The sequence below is a fragment of the Delphinapterus leucas genome, chromosome 10, assembly GCF_059928025.1.
Source record: "Delphinapterus leucas isolate spDelLeu-1000000601 "Yukka" chromosome 10, BTC_Dleu_Yukka2, whole genome shotgun sequence".
NCBI lineage: Eukaryota > Metazoa > Chordata > Mammalia > Artiodactyla > Monodontidae > Delphinapterus > Delphinapterus leucas.
The window spans coordinates 13606442-13626214 of record NC_143138.1 but is presented as its reverse complement, the minus strand read 5'-3'; the positions used below and the strand labels follow the sequence as shown (position 1 = coordinate 13626214).

The following is a 19773-nucleotide window of genomic DNA, read 5'->3' as shown; positions in this document are numbered from 1 at the left end:
GTGGAACTCTTTTTGTTTGTTCTAATCTGGGTCATTTGAGACTAGTGGTGGTCTTTGCTATATGGAGTTAAAAACCAAGGCAGTTCACCAGACTTACAGTGCTGACATTTATTAAATGCTTGTTTTACATGCCAAGACCAAAAGTGACTTTCTTTTGTATTAATACCACAACTATGGTATGTTTTTTTTTTTTCTCATTTTCACCAGTTAGGAAATTGGTACTGAGGACAGTTAGGTTCACAAAGTCTCATGGCTGACTGGTGGCACAGCTGGGATTCATATCTTGTTTATTTTTTTTTTTTATTCAAGAGCTCACATTAACACTGCATAGTGCTACCGTATCCCTGTTTATTCTAGACTTACCTGTAACTATTGATATATCAATTCTACCTGAAAATTAGTAGAGTCAAAAGTATGACGCGAAAGATGAAATATACCATTGTAAAACATGTTGTGTTTTAGGAAATGGAAGTCCCAGTATTACCGAAAATCTCTCTACCCCTCACCAGTTCTTCACTGCCTACCTTCAATTTTAGTTCTTCTGTGATTACAACTTCCTCTCCATCACCCACTACTCCTTCACAATCATTAACAAACCAGGTAAAAGACCATTGTACCAATAGAGGTGATTTTTGTTTTTTCTCATTCTTTATTTTTAAAAAAGCTAATCTGTTTAAAGCAATGATTAATTTTCACTATGGAAATTAACTCAGTAAGATGAGAAAAATGGAAATAGTGTTTTGCTTTTTTTTTTAATGTACATCATGATGGGAGCATTCTTCAATTCTTATGAATGCATTAGAGGAAGAGTTGATTATTAGTTTGTTTCCAAACAATGTTGCCAGTTAAAATACTTTTTTTTTCAGTGAGAGTGGATTTATGTTTTTGTTTCTCAAGTAGTATTAACATTTTTAATATGCTCCTGAAATTTTTATGCTTTTTTCCCTTTTACATCTTCTGAACATATTTTTATAGATGTTATTTTTCCCCTTTAGATAAATATCTCCCTCTAAGGTAATGTATATTCCTCTTCCAAGAGGAAGCAAGATCTTATAGCAGTTAACTGTTAAGTAGTTTTCAGAAGTTAAAAAGTGATTTTTAAATTCAAAAGGGGAAAAAATTGCTTTTGGCTTCTTTGTAATAATTAATTTTGCTTAAGGTGTGTTTTTTTATTGTCAATTTCTTTTCTAAAAAACTATTTTTGTATCGTTTCTTTAATAATTTGGAAAACTAGGTACAAATGACCTCTCCAAACAGCACTGGCAGCCCCTTGTTTAGATTTTCATCTCCAATTGTAAAATCTACTGAGGCAGATGTACTACCTCCATCATCTGTAAGTAACAAGCAAGGAATATTTCATATTTATTGATTTCAAAGGCATAGTGTATTTTTAAAATCAAATCTAAGATGCCATTGGTAGTAAGAAATACCACTTTTCTTACCAAAATAATTCCAATGTACAGAAAACTTTGAATGAACATCTATATATTTTTCACTATATATACATACATGCATATGCATTTTCTTATGTACCATTTGCAAGTTAGGATGCAGACATCTTGGTACCCTTAATACCTTTCCATTGTATCCCCTAAGAAAAAGGATATTCCTTTGTATACCCACAATACAGTTATCCTATCCAAGAAATGTAACATGATATAATAGTAATAGTGTTCATGTTCAGATCTACCCATCAGCCCCAGACTGTCCTTTAATTGCTGTTTGTTTCTCTTGGTCCTGGATCCACTTACAATTAGGACTAATCTAAGTCATATTGAATTTAGTTAACATGTCTCTTGAATTGACTTTAATCTAGAAAAGTTGGAAGTTTTTATGTCCCACAATATGTATTTGTTTCTTCATAATTAAGAATAAATATTTTGAGTAAGAAAATATATAAGTTTAATGTTCAAATTGCCCTACCTGTATTTGGTATGTGTATCATTTTAACATGTTACTTTCTGTTTTTACTGTGTCCTTGTTTTCTGTCACAACTAGATGTTCCAGATCATTTTGTAACTTCCCTGCCACATGCGTGAAATGCACTTGTTGGCCATAAAATCTCATACTTTTTATTAGGAAATGGCATTTAGAAATCCAGAACTGGGCATTAGGAACACATTATTTTACGTATTGCTTTGAATGGAAAAATGCTTCAGAAGTTTAAAATGCTCTTGTTAAACTGTGACACACCATTCATTATAAGCACACCAATTTTAGAGATTTAAAATAGGAGAAACTGTGAATCTTAGAACATGTGGTATTCAGTATATTTTTTTGACTTGGCATAAAATAGAGCTTTATATTTGATAATCATTTGAAGCTAAATGGACACTGAAAAGACACCTTCTCTTTCTACAGATTGGATTTACATTTAGTGTGCCCGTGGCAAAGACAGCAGAACGTTGTGGCACTAGTAGTGCCTCAGAGCCACTTACAAGGAGTTCAGGTAAGGAACCATTTCCATAATATTTCACATAAAAATACATTAGATTGATATTTTAAATTATCTTTTACCTTTGGCAGTTCTTGTAAATGTTTTCATTTGAATACAATTAGCTCTCTAAATGTGAATGGTTACAGTTTGGATGTGAAAGGGATGGTCACAATAACAAATTTATCCACTGTCTTTGTTTAGTCAAAATAAAGTGATAGTTTATTATAAATGAAATCTTCCCTTTCTTTTTAACATCTTTATTGGAGTATAATTGCTTTACAATGGTGTGTTAGTTTCTGCTGTACAACAAATTGAATCAGCTATACGTATACCTATATCCCCATATCCACTCCCTCTTGCATCTCCCTCCCACCCTCCCTACCCCACCCCTCTAGGTGGTCACAAAGCACCAAGCTGATCTCCCTGTGCTATGCGGCTGCTTCCCACTAGCTATCTATTTTACATTTCGTAGTGTATATATGTCTGTGCCACACTCTCAGTTTGTCCCAGCTTACCCTTCCCCTTCCCTGAGTCCTCGAGTCCATTCTCTCGTCTGTGTCTTTTTTCCTGATCCCAGTCCTGCCCCTAGGTTCTTCAAAACCCTTTTTTTTTTTTTTAAAGATTCCATATGTATGTGTTAGCATATGATATGTTTTTCTCTTTCTGACTTCACTCTGTGTGACAGACTCTAGGTCCATCCACCTCCAAATAACTCAATTTCGTTTATTTTTATGGTTGAGTAATATTCCATTGTATATGTCAGTGGACACTTAGTTGCTTCCATGTCCTGGCTATTGTAAATAGTGCTGCAGTGAACATTGTGGTACATGACGCTGTTTGAATTACGGTTTTCTCAGGGGATATGCCCAGTAGTGGGATTGCGGGGTCATATGGTAGTTCTATTTTTAGTTTTTAAAGGAACCTCCATACTGTTCTCCATAGTGGCTAGAGATTTACATTCCCACCAGCAGTGCAAGAGGGTTCTCTTTTCTCCACACAGTCTCCAACATTTATTGTTTGTAGGTTTTTTGATGATGGCCATTCTGACTGGTGTGAGGTGATACCTCATTGTAGCTTTGATGTGCATTTCTCTAATGATTAGTAATGTTGAGCATCCTTTCATGTGTTTGTTGACAATCTGTATATCTTTGGAGAAATGTCTATTTAGGTCTCCGCCCATTTTTGGATTGGGTTATTTTTTTTTTTGATATTGAGCTGCTTGTATATTTTGGAGATTAGTCCTTTGTCAGTTGCTTCGTTTGCAAATATTTTCTCCCATTCTGAGGGTTGTCTTTTCGTCTTTTTTTATGGTTGCCTTTGCTGTGCAAAAGCCTTTAAGTTTCATTAGGTCCATTTGTTTATTTTTGGTTTTGTTTCATTTCTCTAGGAGGTGGGTCAAAAAGCATCTTGCTGTGATTTATTAGAGTGTTCTGCCTATAGTTTGATAGTGTCTGGCCTTGCATTTAGGTCTTTAATCCATTTTGAGTTTATTTTTGTGTATGGTGTTAGGGAGTGTTCTAATTTCATTCTTTTACATGTAGCCGTCCAGTTTTCCCAGCACCACTTACTGAAGAGGCTGTCTTTTCTCCATTGTATATTCTTGCCTCCTTTATCAAAGATAAGGTGACCATATGTGCATAGGTTTATCTCTGGGCTTTCTATCCTGTTCTATCGATCTATATTTCTGTTTTTGTGCCAGTACCAGACTATCTTGATTACTGTAGCTTTGTAGTGTAGTCTGAAGTCTGGAAGCCTGATTCCTCCAGCTCCATTTTTCTTTCTCAAGATTGCTTTGGCTATTTCGGGTCTTTTGTGTTTCCATACAAATTGTGAAATTTTTTTGTTCTAGTTCTGTGGAAAATGCCATTGGTAGTTTGATAGGAATTGCATTGAATCTGTACATTGCTTCGGGTGGTATAGCCATTTTCACAATGTTGATTCTTCCAATCCAAGAATACGGTATATCTCTCCATCTGTTTGTGTCATGTTTTATTTCTTTCATCCGTGTCTTATAATTTTCTGCATACAGGTCTTTTATCTCCTTAGGTAGGTTTATTCATAGGTATTTTATTCTTTTTGTGGCAGTGGTAAATGGGAGTGTTTCCTTAATTTCTCTTTCAGATTTTTCATCATTAGTGTAGAGGAATGCCAGAGATTTCTGTGCATTAATTTTGTATCCTGCTACTTTACCAGATTCGTTGATTAGCTCTAGTAGTTTTCTGGTGGCATCTTTAGGATTCTCTATGTATAGTATCATATCATCTGCAAACAGTGACAGTTTTACTTCTTCTTTTCTGATTTGGATTCCTTTTATTTCTTTTTCGTCTCTGATTGCTGTGGCTAAAACTTCCAAAACTGTGTTGAATAGTAATGGTTAGAGTGGAAACCTTGTCTTGTTCCTGATCTTAGTGGAAATGGTTTCTCAGTTTCTCACCATTGAGAACAATGTTGGCTGTGGGTTTGTCATATGTGGCCTTTATTATGTTGAGGTAGGTTCCCTCTATGCCCACTTGCTGGAGAATTTTTATCATAAATGGGTGTTGAATTTTGTCAAAAACTTTTTCTGCATCTATTGAGATGATCATATGGTTTTTATCCTTCAGTCTGTTAATATGATGTATCACATTCATTGATTTGCATATATTGAAGAATCCTTGCATTCCTGGGATAAACCCCACTTTATCACGGTGTGTGATCTTTTTAGTATGCTGTTGGATTCTGTTTGCTAGTATTTTGTTGAGGATGTTTGCATCTATGTTCATCAGTGATATTGGCCTGTAGTTTTCTTTCTTTGTGACATCCATGTCTGGCTTTGGTGTCAGGGTGATGGTGGCCTCGTAGAATGAGTTTGGGAGTCTTCCTCCCTCTGCTATATTTTGGAAGAGTTTGAGAAGGATAGGTGTTAGCTCTTCTCTAAATGTTTGATAGAATTTGCCTGTGAATCCATCTGGTCCTGGGCTTTTGTTGGAAGATTTTTTTTTTTTTTGCGGTACGCGGGCCTCTCACTGTTGTGGCCTCTCCCGTTGCGGAGCACAGGCTCCGGACGCGCAGGCTCAGTGGCCATGGCTCACGGGCCCAGCCGCTCCATGGCATGTGGGATCTTCCCAGACCAGGGCACGAACCTGTGTCCCCTGCATCGGCAGGCAGACTCTCAACCACTGCGCCACCAGGGAAGCCCAAGTTGGAAGATTTTTAATCACAGGTCCAATTTCAGGGCTTGTGATTGGTCTGTTTATATTTTCTGTTTCTTCTTGGTTCGGTTTCAGAAGGTTGTGCTTTTCTAAGAATTCCAGATTGTCCATTTTATTGGCATATAGTTGCTTGTAGGAATCTCTCATGATCCTTTGTATTTCTGCAGTGTCAGTTGTTACTTCTTTTTCATTTCTAATTCTATTGACTTGAGCCTTCTCCCTTTTTTTCTTGATGGGTCTGTCTAATGGTATATCAATTTTGTTTATCTTCTGAAAGAACCAGCTTTTAGTTTTATTCATCTTTGCTATCGTTTCCTTCATTCCTTTTTCATTTATTTCTGATCTGATCTTTATGATTTCTTTCCTTCTGTTAACTTTGGTGGGTTTTTTTGTTTTTTCTCTAATTGCTTTAGGTGTAAGGTTAGGTTGTTGGAGATTTTTCTTGTTTCTTGAGGTAGGATTGTATTGCTATAAACTTCTCTCTTAGAACTGGTTTTGCTGCATCTCATAGGATTTGGGCTATCATATTTTCATTGTCATTTGCTTCTAGGTATTTTTTATTTCCTCTTTGATTTCTTCAGTGATCCCTTGGTTATTTAGTAGCATATCGTTTAGCCTCCATATGTTTGTATTTTTTATAATTTTTTTCCTGTAATTGGTATCTAGTCGTATAGCGTTGTTGTCGGCAAAGATACTCGATATAACTTCAATTTTCTTAAATTTACCAAGGCTTGATTTGTGACCCAAGATATGATCTATCCTGGAGAATGTTCCATGAACACTTGAGAAGAAAGTATATTCTGTTGTTTTTGGATGGAGTGTCCTATAAAACCAATTAAGTCCATCTTGGTTAATGTATCTTTTAAAGCTTGTGTTTCCTTATTTTTGTTTTGGTTGATCTATCCATTGGTGGAAGTGGGGTGTTAAAGTCCCCTACTGTTATTGTGTTACTGTCAATTTCCCCTTTTATGGCTGTTAGCATTTGCCTTATGTATTGAGGTGCTCCTCTGTTGGTTGCATAAATATTTACAATTGTTATATCTTCTTGGACTGATCCCTTGATCATTATATAGTATCCTTCTTTGTGTCTTGTAATAGTCTTTATTTTAAAGTCTATTTTGACTCATATGAGAATTGTTACTCCAACTTTCTTTTCATTTCCATTTGCATAGAATATCTTTTTCTATCCCCTCACTTTCAGTCTGTATGTGTCCCTAGGTCTGAAGTGGGTTTCTTGTAGACAGCATATATATGGGTCTTGTTTTTGTATCCATTCAGCCAGTCTGTGTCTTTTGGTTGGAGCATTTAATCCATTTACATTTAAGGTAGTTATCAATATGTATGTTCCTGTTACCATTTTCTTAATTGTTTTGGGTTTGTTATAGTAGGTCTTTCCCTTCTCTTGTATTTCCTGCCTACAGAAGTTGCTTTAGCATTTGTTGTAAAGCTGGTTTGGTGGTGCTGAATTCTCTTAGCTTTTGCTTGTCTGTAAAGGTTTTAATTTCTCTGTGGAATCTGAATGAGATCCTTGCTGGGTAGAGTAATCTTGTTTGTAGGTTTTTCCCTTTCATCACTTTAAATATGTCCTGCCACTCCCTTCTGGCTTGCAGAGTTTCTGTTGAAAGGTCAGCTGTTAACCTTATTGGGATTCCCTTGTATGTTATTTGTTGCTTTTCCCTTGCTGCTGTTAATATTTTTTCTTTGTATTTAATTTTTGATAGTTTGATTAATATGTGTCTTGGCGTGTTTCTCCTTGGATTTATCCTGTATGGGACGCTGTGCTTCCTGGACTTGACTGAAAACTTCCCTAACATGGGAAAGGATATAGTCAACTATAATCTCTTCAGACATTTTCTCAGCCCCTTTCTTTTTCTCTTCTTCTTCTGGGACCCCTATAATTCGAATGTTGGTGTGTTTAATGTTGTACCAGAGATCTCTGAGACTCTCCTCAGTTCTTTTCATTCTTTTTTCTTTATTCTGCTCTGTGGTAGTTATTTGCACTATTTTATCTTCCAGGTCACTTATCCATTCTTCTGCCTCAGTTATTCTGCTATTGATTCCTTCTAGAGATTTTTTCATTTCATTTATTGTGTTGTTCATCATTGTTTGTTTGCTCTTTAGTTCTTCTAGGTCCTTGTTAAACGTCTTTTGTATTTTCTACATTCTATTTCCAAGATTTTTGGATCATCTTTACTATCATTACTCTGAATTCCTTTTCAGGTAGACTGCCTATTTCCTCTTCATTTGTTTGGTCTGGTGGGTTTTTTCCTTGCTCCTTCATCTGTTGCGTATTCTTCTGTCTTCTCATTTTACTTAACTTACTGCATTTGGGGTCTTCTTTTCGCAGACTGCAGGTTCGTAGTTCCTGTTGTTTTTGGTGTCTTCCCCCAGTGGCTAAGGTTGGTTCAGTGGGTTGTGTAGGGTTCCTGGTGGAGGGGACTGGTGCCTGTGTTCTGGTGGATGAGGCTGGATCTTGTCTTTTTGGTGGGCAGGACTGTGTCTGGTGATGTGTTTTGGGGTGTCCGTGAACTTAGTATGACTTTAGGAAGCCTCTCTGCTGCTCATGGTTGGTGTTGTGTTCCTGTATTGATAGTTGTTTGGTATAGGGTGTCTAGCACTGGAGCTTGCTGGTCGTTGAGTGGAGCTGGGTCTTAGCGTTGTGACGGAGATCTCTGGGAGAGCTGTCGCTGATTGATATTACGTGGAGCTGGGCGGTCTCTGGTCGTCCAGTGTCCTGAACTCGGCTCTCCCACTTCAGAGGCTCAGGCGTGGCACCTGGCTGGAGTACCGGGACCCTGTCGGCCACACGGCCAGGTATGTGGGGCGTTTCTTGCCTTTTGGGAGGTCTGAGGTCTTCTGCCAGCGTTCAGTAGGTGTTCTGTAGGAGTTGTTCCACGTGTAGATGTATTTCTGATGTATTTGTGGGGAAGACGGTGATTTTCACGTTTTACTCCTTTGCCATCTTGAAGGTCGCCCACTGTGTTTACTTTTGATTACAGCAGTTATTGTTACTCTTCTCTTGGTATCATATTTGATGTATTATTTCAGGAATATCCTGATGGTTATAAATTTGTCCTCAGTTGTGGGAACCAAGCAACAGGGAGCTGTGCTGTCATTTGCTCCTGTCACTGGAACTACTCCTATTGCTGCAGCTTTGCTCCTAGGCCACCACTCACCAGATCTAGGCATCCTTCCAGGAGCCGTGACTGCTGGTTACTGATCCCAGGGCTGCCCACCAGGTCTCACAGAGGTGTCTGGTATTAACCTGTCTACCAGTGCTCTCAATACCAGACTCTCCTCTGTGCTAAGCAGAGGTCGTCATCTGAGCAACAGGAGAGCTCCCTCAGCGGGTCTCTGGCCGTGGAAGCTCTATAAATGAAATGTTACAGGAAGTTCAAGGGTGGTCTGCATTGTAATTACAGTGGATTCCATCTGTAGGTTTACTCTCGAGTTCACAAGCATCTTTATGCGTGAGGGTTATGCCAGCCTCTGCAGATGGTGACATGTAATTCCTAAACTCAAAAAAATGGGCATAATTGAGGGAAAGAAATGAATATTCAGATAATTAAGCCATAGGCTTTTGCTGTGGTGGTGGTGGTTTTGTTTCAAGTATTGGGTGTTTGGGAAATGAAGAATAATCTGGGCTGAGTTACTCAGGTCAAGAATTCTGAGTAAGGGCATTTCTCACCCAACAAACAGCCGAATGCAAGAGAACAAGAGGAAAAGCATGGCATACTTTGAAAATCGCAAATAATTTGTCATGAGATTGAGAGGTAGCTTTAAATTCTAAAAATTCTCCAAATGCTATGCTCAATAATTGGATTTTAATCTGAATGTAGTAGGAAAACATTGGGTGGTTTTTATAGGGGGTGAGATGGTGCCTTGGCGTAACAGCAGTGTGTTGAGTGGGCATGTGGGTGAGAGTGGGGTGTCATATGCTGAGACACCAGTTACGGGGCTGTTGCCTTATTCAGAAGTGTTTTGTTGACTGTCTGCTGAGTTTGGGAATTTTTAAAAACTAGATCCTCCCTCAAAAGGTAGATTTAAAAAGCTATCAAAGAGCCAGGACCTATAAGCTGAGAAAGTCTTTGTCTTTGGATGATCTGGAAGACAAGAGCATAGGTTACAAGAGTGGCACAAAATAAGAATTTGACTGGTATGTTTTCAATCCTGATTTTTTTGAATAAAACAGCCCTGTGTAAGAGAAAGTAATAAGCATATTTCAGGTGTACTTAACACATGGTTTTTTTTTCTTTAATGTTACTGTGAATTCAAGAAGAATAAACCAATTCAAATTTCATTTTCATGCCTGGTTATGAGGGAAAGGCATTGAAGTCCTTCAGTTTTTATTAATGCTTTACTAATGGTAACCGAATGAGTAATAGTTTGTTAAAACAACTTTTGTGTTTCATTACATCTGGGGAAATTATCCAGATTTTTCAGGAGTTTATTATGAGTGGCATATATAGAATTGTTCTTACATTGAGACCTCTGTTTCTCACCACTTCTGTCATTAAAAAGCTGATGAAAATGTGGAAGTCATGATTACACTGTGATAGGAGCTAATTTTCCCATTATCTTCATTTTCCATCTCTTTGAGTACACTTTAGGAAATCCTTAAAATTTACCTTAAGTTGCTAAAAGCAATTCAGCTTTGATTATAAAAGAAGATAGAATGTGATAAAGTAATAAAAGCATTTTTCTTTGTTTTGACACAGTTGTAAGAGATAGGTATGGTGTTTTGTTTTTTGCACATTTTTATTAGGTGAAATTGACATAAGATAAAGTTAATCATTTACAGGGAACAATTCATTGGTATTTAATACAATCACAGTGTTGGTTGTGTTTAGTACAGTCACCACCTCTAACTAGTACCAAACGTTTTTATCACTTCCAAAAGGAAACCTGTACCCATTAACCAGTTTTTCCCCATTTCCCCCCACCCCCCAACTGCTGACAGCTACTAATCTGCGTTCTATGTATTTATCTATCCTGGAACCATACAGTGACTTTTTGTATCTGGCTTCTTTCACGTACCGTTTTCAAGGTTCATCTGTCCTTTTGTGGCTGAGTGATATTCCACCATATGGATATACCATAATTTATCTGTTTATTCGTTGATAGACATTTGAGCTGTTTCCACTTTTTGGCTATTGTGAATAGTGTTGCTATGAATATGCATGTACTTGTATTTGTTTGAATACTAGTTTCAGTGCTTTGGAGTGTATTCCTGGGAATGGAGTTGATGGATCAAATGATAGTCCTGTATTTAACTTCTTGAGGAACTACAAAACTGTCTCTCAGCAGCCGGCCCATTTTACATTCCCACCAGCAGGATTCAAATTTCTCCATGTTCTCACCATGTTTACTATTTTCCATTTTTTGATGATAGCCGTCGTAGTGGGTATGAAGTGATGCTTCATTGTGGTTTTTGTTGTTGTTGTTGTTTTTGCGGTACACGGGCCTCTCACTGCTGTGGCCTCTCCCGTTGCGGAGCACAGGCTCCAGACGCGCAGGCTCAGCGGCCATGGCTCACGGGCCTAGCTGCTCCGCGGCACGTGGGATCTTCCCAGACTGGAGCACGAACCCACGTCCCCTGCATCGGCAGGTGGACTCTCAACCACTGCACCACCAGGGAAGCCCTTCATTGTGGTTTTGATTTGCATTTATTTCCCTGAAGACTAATGGGGTTTAGTATCTTTTTTTTTTTTTGGAACAGAGAAAGGTTTATTGCAGGGCCAAGCAAGGAGAACAGGTGGCTTATGCTTAAAAAACCTGAACTCCTGTTTAGCATCTTCTCATGTGCTTTTTGGCCCTTTACATATCTTCTTGGGAGAAATGTCTGGTCAGGTCCTTTGCCCATTTTTAAATTGGTTTGTCTTCTTGTTGTTGAGTTGTAGCGTTTTTATGTAGTCTGGATACTAGATCTTTATCAGATGTGTGATTTGCAAATATTTTTTGCCATTCAGTCAGTTGTCACTTTCTTGGTAATGTCCTTAGATGCACAAAGATTTCTAATTTTGGTGAAGTTCAGTTTTTTATTTACTTGTGCTTTTGGTGTCATATCTAAGAATTCATTGTCAAATCCATGGTCATGAAGATACACCTCCTAGGTTTTCTTTTAAGAGTTTTATGGTTTCAGTTCTTATGTTTAGGTCATTGATCCATTTTTTTGTTAAATTAATTTATTTATTTTTGTCTGCGTTAGGTCTTCGTTGCTGTGCACGGGCTTTCTCTAGTCGCGGCAAGTGGGGGCTACTCTTCGTTGTGGTGTGCGGGCTTCTCATTGCGGTGGCTTCTCTTGTTGCAGAGCACGGGCTCTAGGTGCACAGGCTTCAGTAGTTGTGGCTCGTGGGCTGTAGAGTGCAGGCTCAGTAGTAGTGGTACACGGGCTTAGTTGCTCCGCGGCATGTGGGATCTTCCCAGACCAGGGCTCGAACCTGTGTCCCCTGCATTGGCAGGTGGATTCTTAACCACTGCGCCACCAGAGAAGTCCCCATTGATCCATTTTGAATTAATTTTTGTTTATGGTGTGAGGTAAGGGTAGGTAGGGTTTTTGAACTACTTTACCCACTGCTTTTAAATTGGCAAGCACTTTAGAAGAAAAACCTGATTATTTATATTTTATTATGGAAAATTTCAAACATTCTCAGAAGTGGAAGCGTAGACTGAGTCCCCATACACACTTAGCTTCAGCATTTGCCATTTTGTGACCAATCTTGTTTCTCTCTCCCTCCTTCCTTCCTTCTCCCCTCACACACACAAACACACCTGTCAGGTAATTTTGAAACAATCCCAAACATATTTCATCTGTAAACAGAAATATAATGACAAAATGATTATTGTACTCACAATATAGATCTCTTCTTTTAAGTATAAGGATATGTTCGTTTTAGCAAGTTTGGGAACTATGAAAAATAAAAATATCACTCTTTAGATATAAACAGTCAAAATCTTCTGGACTTTCTAACCTACTCTTTCCCATAACTATGCTTCTAAGAATGATTTTTTGTGGCTGCATAGCATTCCATCATGTCAATGTTCTGTAATTTATGTAGCTAGCCCCTTTTATTAAGTATCATCCAGGTTTTCAATATAATAACTGAAAGATATTTTCAATCATGGGATGAATTTATAGAAATGAAATATCTGGCTTAATTAAACATTAATTTTTTTTTAACATCTTTATTGGAGTATAATTGCTTTACAATGTTGTGTTATTTTCTGCTGTATAACAAAGTGAATCAGCTATACGTATACATATATCCCCATATCCACTCCCTCTTGTGTCTCCCTCCCACCCTCCCTATCCCACCTCTCTAGGTGGTCACAGAGCACTGACCTGATCTCCCTGTGCTATGTGTCTGCTTCCCAGTAGCTCTCTGTTTTACATTTGGTAGTGTATATATGTACATGACACTCTCTCACTTCATTCCAGCTTACCCTTCCCCCTCCCTATGTCCTCAAGTCTGTTCCCTGTGTCTGCGTCTTTATTCCTGTCCTGCCCCTAGGTTCTTCAGAACCTTTTTTTTTTTTTTTAGATTCCATATATATGTGTTAGCATACGGTATTTGTTTTTCTCTCTCTGACTTACTCCACTCTGTATGACAGACTCTAGGTCCATCCACCTCACTACAAATAACTCAATTTCATTCCATTTTATGGCTGAGTAACATTCCATTGTATATATGTGCCACGTCTTTATCCATTCATCTGTCTATGGACACTTAGGTTGCTTCCATAAACGTTAATTTTTAAAGTTTTTTTTAACTCAGTGTTGTAAATTGCTGTGTAATCAAATACCTATTTCATACAGTGTTTGAACTCACCCCTGTTGCCGTATCCTCTTCAGGGTTTCGGTCTGATGAAACTGGTGAACTTATTGGTAACAATTACAGATTATATATAGTTTATATAATTTTTTGTCCTTCTGGAGGAGAGAGATGTACAGTATGGGAAATAGTATTTTTTGCTTCCTTGTAATGGCAAGTTAACCCTGTACTTTAAATCATTTGTTCATTATCTTTGAATTACAGTGACTTTTTTGGTGTTTTGTTTTTTTTTTAAGATGTTGATTCAAATTGACTTTGAGAGATTTTTAATACATGTAACTTGCTTTTTCTTAGCATAATATCTCTTACAATTAAAAAAAATTACAGCTCAAGATATCACTGCAGTGAACAGTCCAAGCTGTAAGAAGAAACCAGATGAAGATTTCAAGGGCCCTTTCAAACCTGCAAAAACCCTGAAAGAAGGAAGTGTCCTAGATGTTCTGAAGAACCCTGGTAAGATAATGGCTGCCCTTGAGATAATCTAAAATCTTAATTGCAAAATCATGATCTCATCTTAATATCATTTGTTAATACTTTGTTGTACTTCAGGCTTTTAAAAAAATGATGCCTAGTTTGATAGGAGATTGGCTTTTGAATGTAGATGTAATCACATGTAACTTTTTAGGTGCAAGACCTTAGAAACTATTTCTTTAGAATTTAAGGACTCTGCACTAAAATGGAATCTCTAAGGGGCAAGTATAGAAGGAGAAAATGTGAATTGCCTTTTAATTAGAGATGGGCCAGTAATTGGAAAAAAGTAAATAAACCTGATGATATACCTGGACATGTCTCTCTCTGAGAGCACTGAACTGCCTTGTTCTCAGATTATTCCCCAGTTGTGGTATATATATAACAAAGCCAGGTGGAAAGGAAACATATGCTGACTGTAACACGCACACACACACACAGGATAGTACTCACTTCAAATAAAATAAGATATGAATGTTAGTGGGTAAGAATTTGAAGATAATGAATAGAAGTCCTCAAATAGGAATAGGTTTTCAGTTTGAAAATCAAAGAGGATAGTATAATTCCAACTGGGATGTATACTATAAGAATATAAAAGTGTTTATAAGATAATCTAGTAGCTCAGAAAGAATTTAGATTTATCCAGCACATGTGTTCATGTATAACTGCATATGAGTTTCAATAATAAGGTTGGATGCTACAGCAAGATTTAGAGGGATTAGGTGTTTTTGGTGTAGCTCCCATTTTATAGATGGGTATTACTGCCTACTAGAGTCTCAATATAGACGGTTTTATGCAGTTATGGGCAGGACTCCAGAATGCCTGTGTTAGGGTGAACTAAGTGGTAGTCAGTCAGCATCAAATGCATATAGGTTATCTTCATAGAAGTTACACTTTGCATTCATAATGCCCACTCCTCCCCTCTTTTAAACTTTTTTTAAATAGCAAAAATTTGGAGAAGTTACGTGTTCTCTTGAGGGAAATCAGGAAAATCCAAAAAAGTGGGAGGAAAAGAAAACTTGTAACACCTTGAAGTGGTTACTGTTAAAATTTTGCCAACCTTAGTGACTCAGGTTAATCATTAACAAAATAGTACATTTTCCTCCTTTGGGAGTAACTGAAGTATGTGGGATTGTTTTATCTTTAGGCAAAAAATAGCTCCAGGCTGGATTATTTCTTGGTACCACTAGAAAACCTCTTTAACAACCTTCTGTATCATCTTTCCCTCTGATTTTCTTTTCCCTTGATGCTAAAGGCTAGAGAAACGGGTGTTTTTTTGGTGTATGTAAAATAAAAGTTAATTGGTCCAGAGTAAAGGATTGAAAGGTCATTTCTACAAATACAGTGTAGTTTGAGTGAAACTCAACTGTTACCAGTTTTGATAGCACAAAGACTTTTCCTCATGGTTTTTTTCCTTATTTCATGGTTCTATGTGTATACCTTAATTAAGTCTCAAATTAGGTATTGGTTGAACTACAGTAAACAGATTCCTAGAGGAAGATGATATACTATAAACCAAACATCTTTTGTAGACTTTTACCTAGGTCTGTCGCTTATTAAATATGTGATTAGTACTAGAAATATAGCTTAGGTGAAAAACTACTTTTAAGTAGTCCATCTTGGACTGTAATAACTCTGTAATTAAGGTAAAAATGTTTCCTCCCAGGAATAATATTTTTATCATTAACAGCTATTACTCTATAATTATTGTCTATTAATATTATTAATATTTATTAATGATTAATAAATAATAGAGAGGCTTTCTAATCAAAACGTGGACTAATCTTTTCCTTCCTACTCCCCTCTTCCCCCGCATTGTAGGTTTCACATCACCAAAGGCAGATTCTCTTGCTGCTCAACCTACCACCACAAGCCTGGTAGTTTATTCAAGACCAGCAATAAGTAGCTTTTCTTCTAGTGGAATTGGGTTTGGGGAAAGTTTAAAACCTGGGTCATCGTGGCAGTGTGATACCTGTCTACTCCAGAACAAAGTTACAGACAACAAATGTGTAGCCTGTCAAGCAGCAAAATTGCCGCCAAAAGATACTGCTAAACAGACTGGAACTGGGACACCAAGTAAAAGTGGCAAACCAACTGTTTCTGCACCAGAGACAGGCTTTGGAGACAAATTTAAACCAGCAGTAGGAACTTGGGATTGCGATACCTGTTTAGTGCAAAATAAACCTGAAGCGGTAAAATGTGTAGCTTGTGAAACACCGAAACCGGGAACTGGTGTTAAGCGAGTCCTTACGTTGCCAGTGGCTTCAGAAAGCGCTGTTACTGTGGCTGCTTCCTCCTCCAGCTGCACTGAGACCACTGGTGCCTTAGGATTTACAGATAAATTCAAAAGGCCCGTGGGATCTTGGGAGTGTCCAGTGTGCTGTGTTTCTAATAATGCAGAAGACAATAAATGTGTGTCCTGTATGTCTCAGAAACCAGGTACGTTTATGGCTGTTTGGAATAATTTTGTTTGTTTCTTTACTAGAACATTTTAATTTATTCTCTGTAAAACAGCTAAGAATAACCTCAATATTTTAGATGTTTCAAGATGAGCATTTCCTCATATGTCTTAATTTTTCTGAACTGTCTTGAAATTAAAATGACTTGCTTGGGACTGAAACTGCATGTTCTCTTAGGAGAGGCTGTGTGTTAAAATCAGTCCAGCATTTGCTTTGACCTCTTTTTTTGTATGTAATTTTATCAGAAGCTTCTTGCTCTTCATGATCATTTTCAAAGTTGGCTAATACAGATGCAAAGGTCTTAGAATGGGGCAATCTTTCTCAAACCTTTACACAGAATAAAATATTCCTTTGTCTCTTTTCCTCTAAGTAGAAGTGAGGATGGCTAGTGGTCATTTACACAGCTGGTTTCATTGCATTATGAGAAGGCTGTGGCTGAATGTTAATGGTGATACCTGTACCTGTATGTGCTATCTGCCAGAGATACTGCAATGATCATAAATTACTGAATCATTAATGAAAAGTTCTATTAGGTAACCAGAAAAATGAAGTTAGAGTTGAGTTTTTCCTGTTTCTGTTCAATTTTGAAAGAGTTACTGAAGATTTACATTGATCTTTAATTCATTTGGAATTAATTCATTTGACTCTGCTGTGTTTGTAATGCTATTATATAATTATTTGGTACAGATATATGGTAACATGGATACTAAATAAAACATGTTATGAGTATCCTGGGAATCATACTTCCTATTTTTATTGCATTATCATGGATGTGTGATTTTATGTCTGCAATGGAAAGCTCTTGAGTTAATAGCCCACATCCCTCTCTTAACACCAGGGGTGAGACATATTTCTGATTCCTGCTAGACATCTCTACAAGAATAAGATTTCAGAATCTTTTTTCCGAAATATTTTTCTCTTTCCATCTGGCATTCTTCCTCTTCTCCTTAACAAAAAAAAGAAAGAAAGCTCTTGATACGTGTAGGAAACCAAAATTTATTCTGAGTTGATGGGTCAAACATATTTTTGATAAGTCACCTGGTGGCTTTTTGGAGGATAGATTTGAAGGCAGTAAAACTTGGAAACCAGAGGGCAGGTTAGGAAGTTGATCAATAATATAGGTAGAGATAGTAGTGATATGTACTAATAAAAGCAAATGGGGTATAGAATGATGTACGGTTGAAGATATGTTGATTTCAAGCTGCTGAAGTTGACAGATATGTGTGAGGCCTTTGGATATACTGACAATGGACCCTCTGGACTGGAGATGGAGATTTGGGAGTCATTAGCCCATAGTTTTCAAGTAAGTCATGGGAGTAGAGGTGATGTAAGGTGAGTGAGCAGAGCAAATAGAGAAGACAGCCTAAAACTGAACTCTGCCAACTTAAGAGAGTAGCAAGAATAGAACTTTGGAGCAGTTAATCTTTTAAATGAATAACCAGAGAGGAAAAACAAAAACCACGTGGTACTAGTTGCTTTTTAGGAGGATGGATTTCAAGGGAACAAAACCAGAGGTCTCAATAACAAGGCTATTAAGCAAGAGATGAGGGGGCTTGAACCAGAAGAGCAGTAGAAGGGTCAGAGAAAGAGAATGAAATAGATTGGAGAGATGTATAAGGGAAGAGTTGTCATCTAGCCAAGGTAGCCAGGTGGATAGTGGAACTACCAACAAAGAGATACCACAGGGATGAAAGCCAGAAGTGTGGGTCTCAGGTATGGATGGGAAAGATTTTGTTGGTGGTTAAAATCGTCAGAGTAGATGAGAGCTCATGAGAAGGGCAGTGGACCAAAGATGGCACAATTTTATTGGCAAGATGGAAGAGAACATACCAGTAAAACACAGATCAGGTAACTGGGAAAAGTGACAACAGCTAGAGGACATTTAGAGAAGTGGGGTTACCAGAATGAATGGCTCCACTCTCAACACTGTATTTCTTCACGCAGCTGTGCCTTGCTGAGCCATCCTTCCTGTGCCGCCGCATCTGCCCACAAAATTGCTAGTTCTGCTTAAAAATGTAAATACCACCCCTGTGAATCCTTCTCCTATCCCATAGTAATTTCTTCTCTGTACTCTTGTCTAGATCATTTGTCACTCTCCGTCTTAGTGATGGTGCTGCTATGCATTTATGTTCGTTTTGCTTTCCCCCCTTTTAGACCAGAAACACCTTTAGAAGTTAAGCAACATTTTATTCATCTCGATATCCCCAGAACCTGAGCACGTTATGGTGCTTGATAAATGTCTATTAAATGGCTACCTTATAACAGAAATGCCATGAACATAGTAGGCAGTGTTGAGTTGAATTGCGAAGTGGACAAAAGAGCACTTCTGTGCAAAAATAGTCATTTCAAAGCCAGAGATCTGTGCTTTGAAATCTTGAAATGAATATTGCCTGGGCTGTGTGTTTTATGAGTCAGGCTGTTGCCTACAATTGAGAATGTATGTTTTATAATCTGTGATGTGTAACAAAATTGGACAGATTATTAAGGAAAATTCAGGCTTTTAGGCTTTGATTTGTGAGCATGGTTCTTAAAAACCATGGCTGTTCAAACTGGGGATTAAAAGGGGGCTCATCACTGAGCAAGGTGAGTGTGAGTTGATCTTGTGTAAGATTAAAAGAAATCTGAGATGTCTGTACTGTTTTTAACAATGTGATGTTTAGATTTCTGGCATTTTCTCTTAATAGGAAACACATTAAAAACTGTACATTTAGACTTAGTGGTGTCATTGAGATCTTGACATAATGTAAATCCGAATTTTCCTGTATTTCCCCATTATTTTTTAGGAAGTTCAGTACCTGCTTCAAGTAGCAGCACTGTCTCTGTCTCTCTGTTGTCTGGAGGCTGCCTAGGATTGGACAAGTTCAAGAAACCTGAGGGAAGCTGGGACTGTGAAGTGTGCCTAGTGGAGAATAAAGCAGATTCTAACAAATGCGTAGCATGCGAGAGTGCAAAGCCGGGCACAAAGTCTGAGTTTACAGGTAAGGTGTTGGCAAAGTGCCTGCTTAGATTACCACTTTAAAGTGAAATATTTACAAACAGCTTTGGTTTTAAAACTATTCATTCTCTGTTGAAAATTCATGTAAAATGAGCTGTTGTCCTGCACTTTTAGCTCATATCTGTCTCTGAATTACTATGCAGTTGAATTGTTTGCTAGTCTGCAGTGAAGATAAGTACATTTTCTATTTTATTTGTTTTCATTTGAGAAGGAAAATGCTGGTTGCAGCCCACTGAATTAATTAACATGGCTAAGGGGATACAACTCGTTTGAAAAACACTGCATTTGGGTTTTAGGAGATCACTAAAGCTCCTTATGTGGCTGCCACCTTATGGTCCCTTGCCCGTTTTCCCCACCTGTAGTACAGTAATCACCATACCTTTAAACCTTC

The 19773-nt window shown here is 37.7% G+C and overlaps 1 protein-coding gene across 2 annotated transcripts in view; it reads left to right on the top strand.

Annotated features, from left to right (window-relative positions):
• The window catches only part of NUP153 (nucleoporin 153), a 75883-nt gene that overhangs the window by 45767 nt on the left and 10343 nt on the right, over positions 1 to 19773 (top strand). For both annotated transcript variants that reach the window (XM_089918386.1, XM_022586730.3), the window contains 6 exons: positions 463 to 600; positions 1235 to 1333; positions 2362 to 2449; positions 13788 to 13913; positions 15750 to 16367; positions 19171 to 19365. In XM_089918386.1, the coding sequence (XP_089774512.1) occupies positions 463 to 600; positions 1235 to 1333; positions 2362 to 2449; positions 13788 to 13913; positions 15750 to 16367; positions 19171 to 19365 (1264 nt within the window). The remainder of the gene's footprint in view (positions 1 to 462; positions 601 to 1234; positions 1334 to 2361; positions 2450 to 13787; positions 13914 to 15749; positions 16368 to 19170; positions 19366 to 19773) is intronic.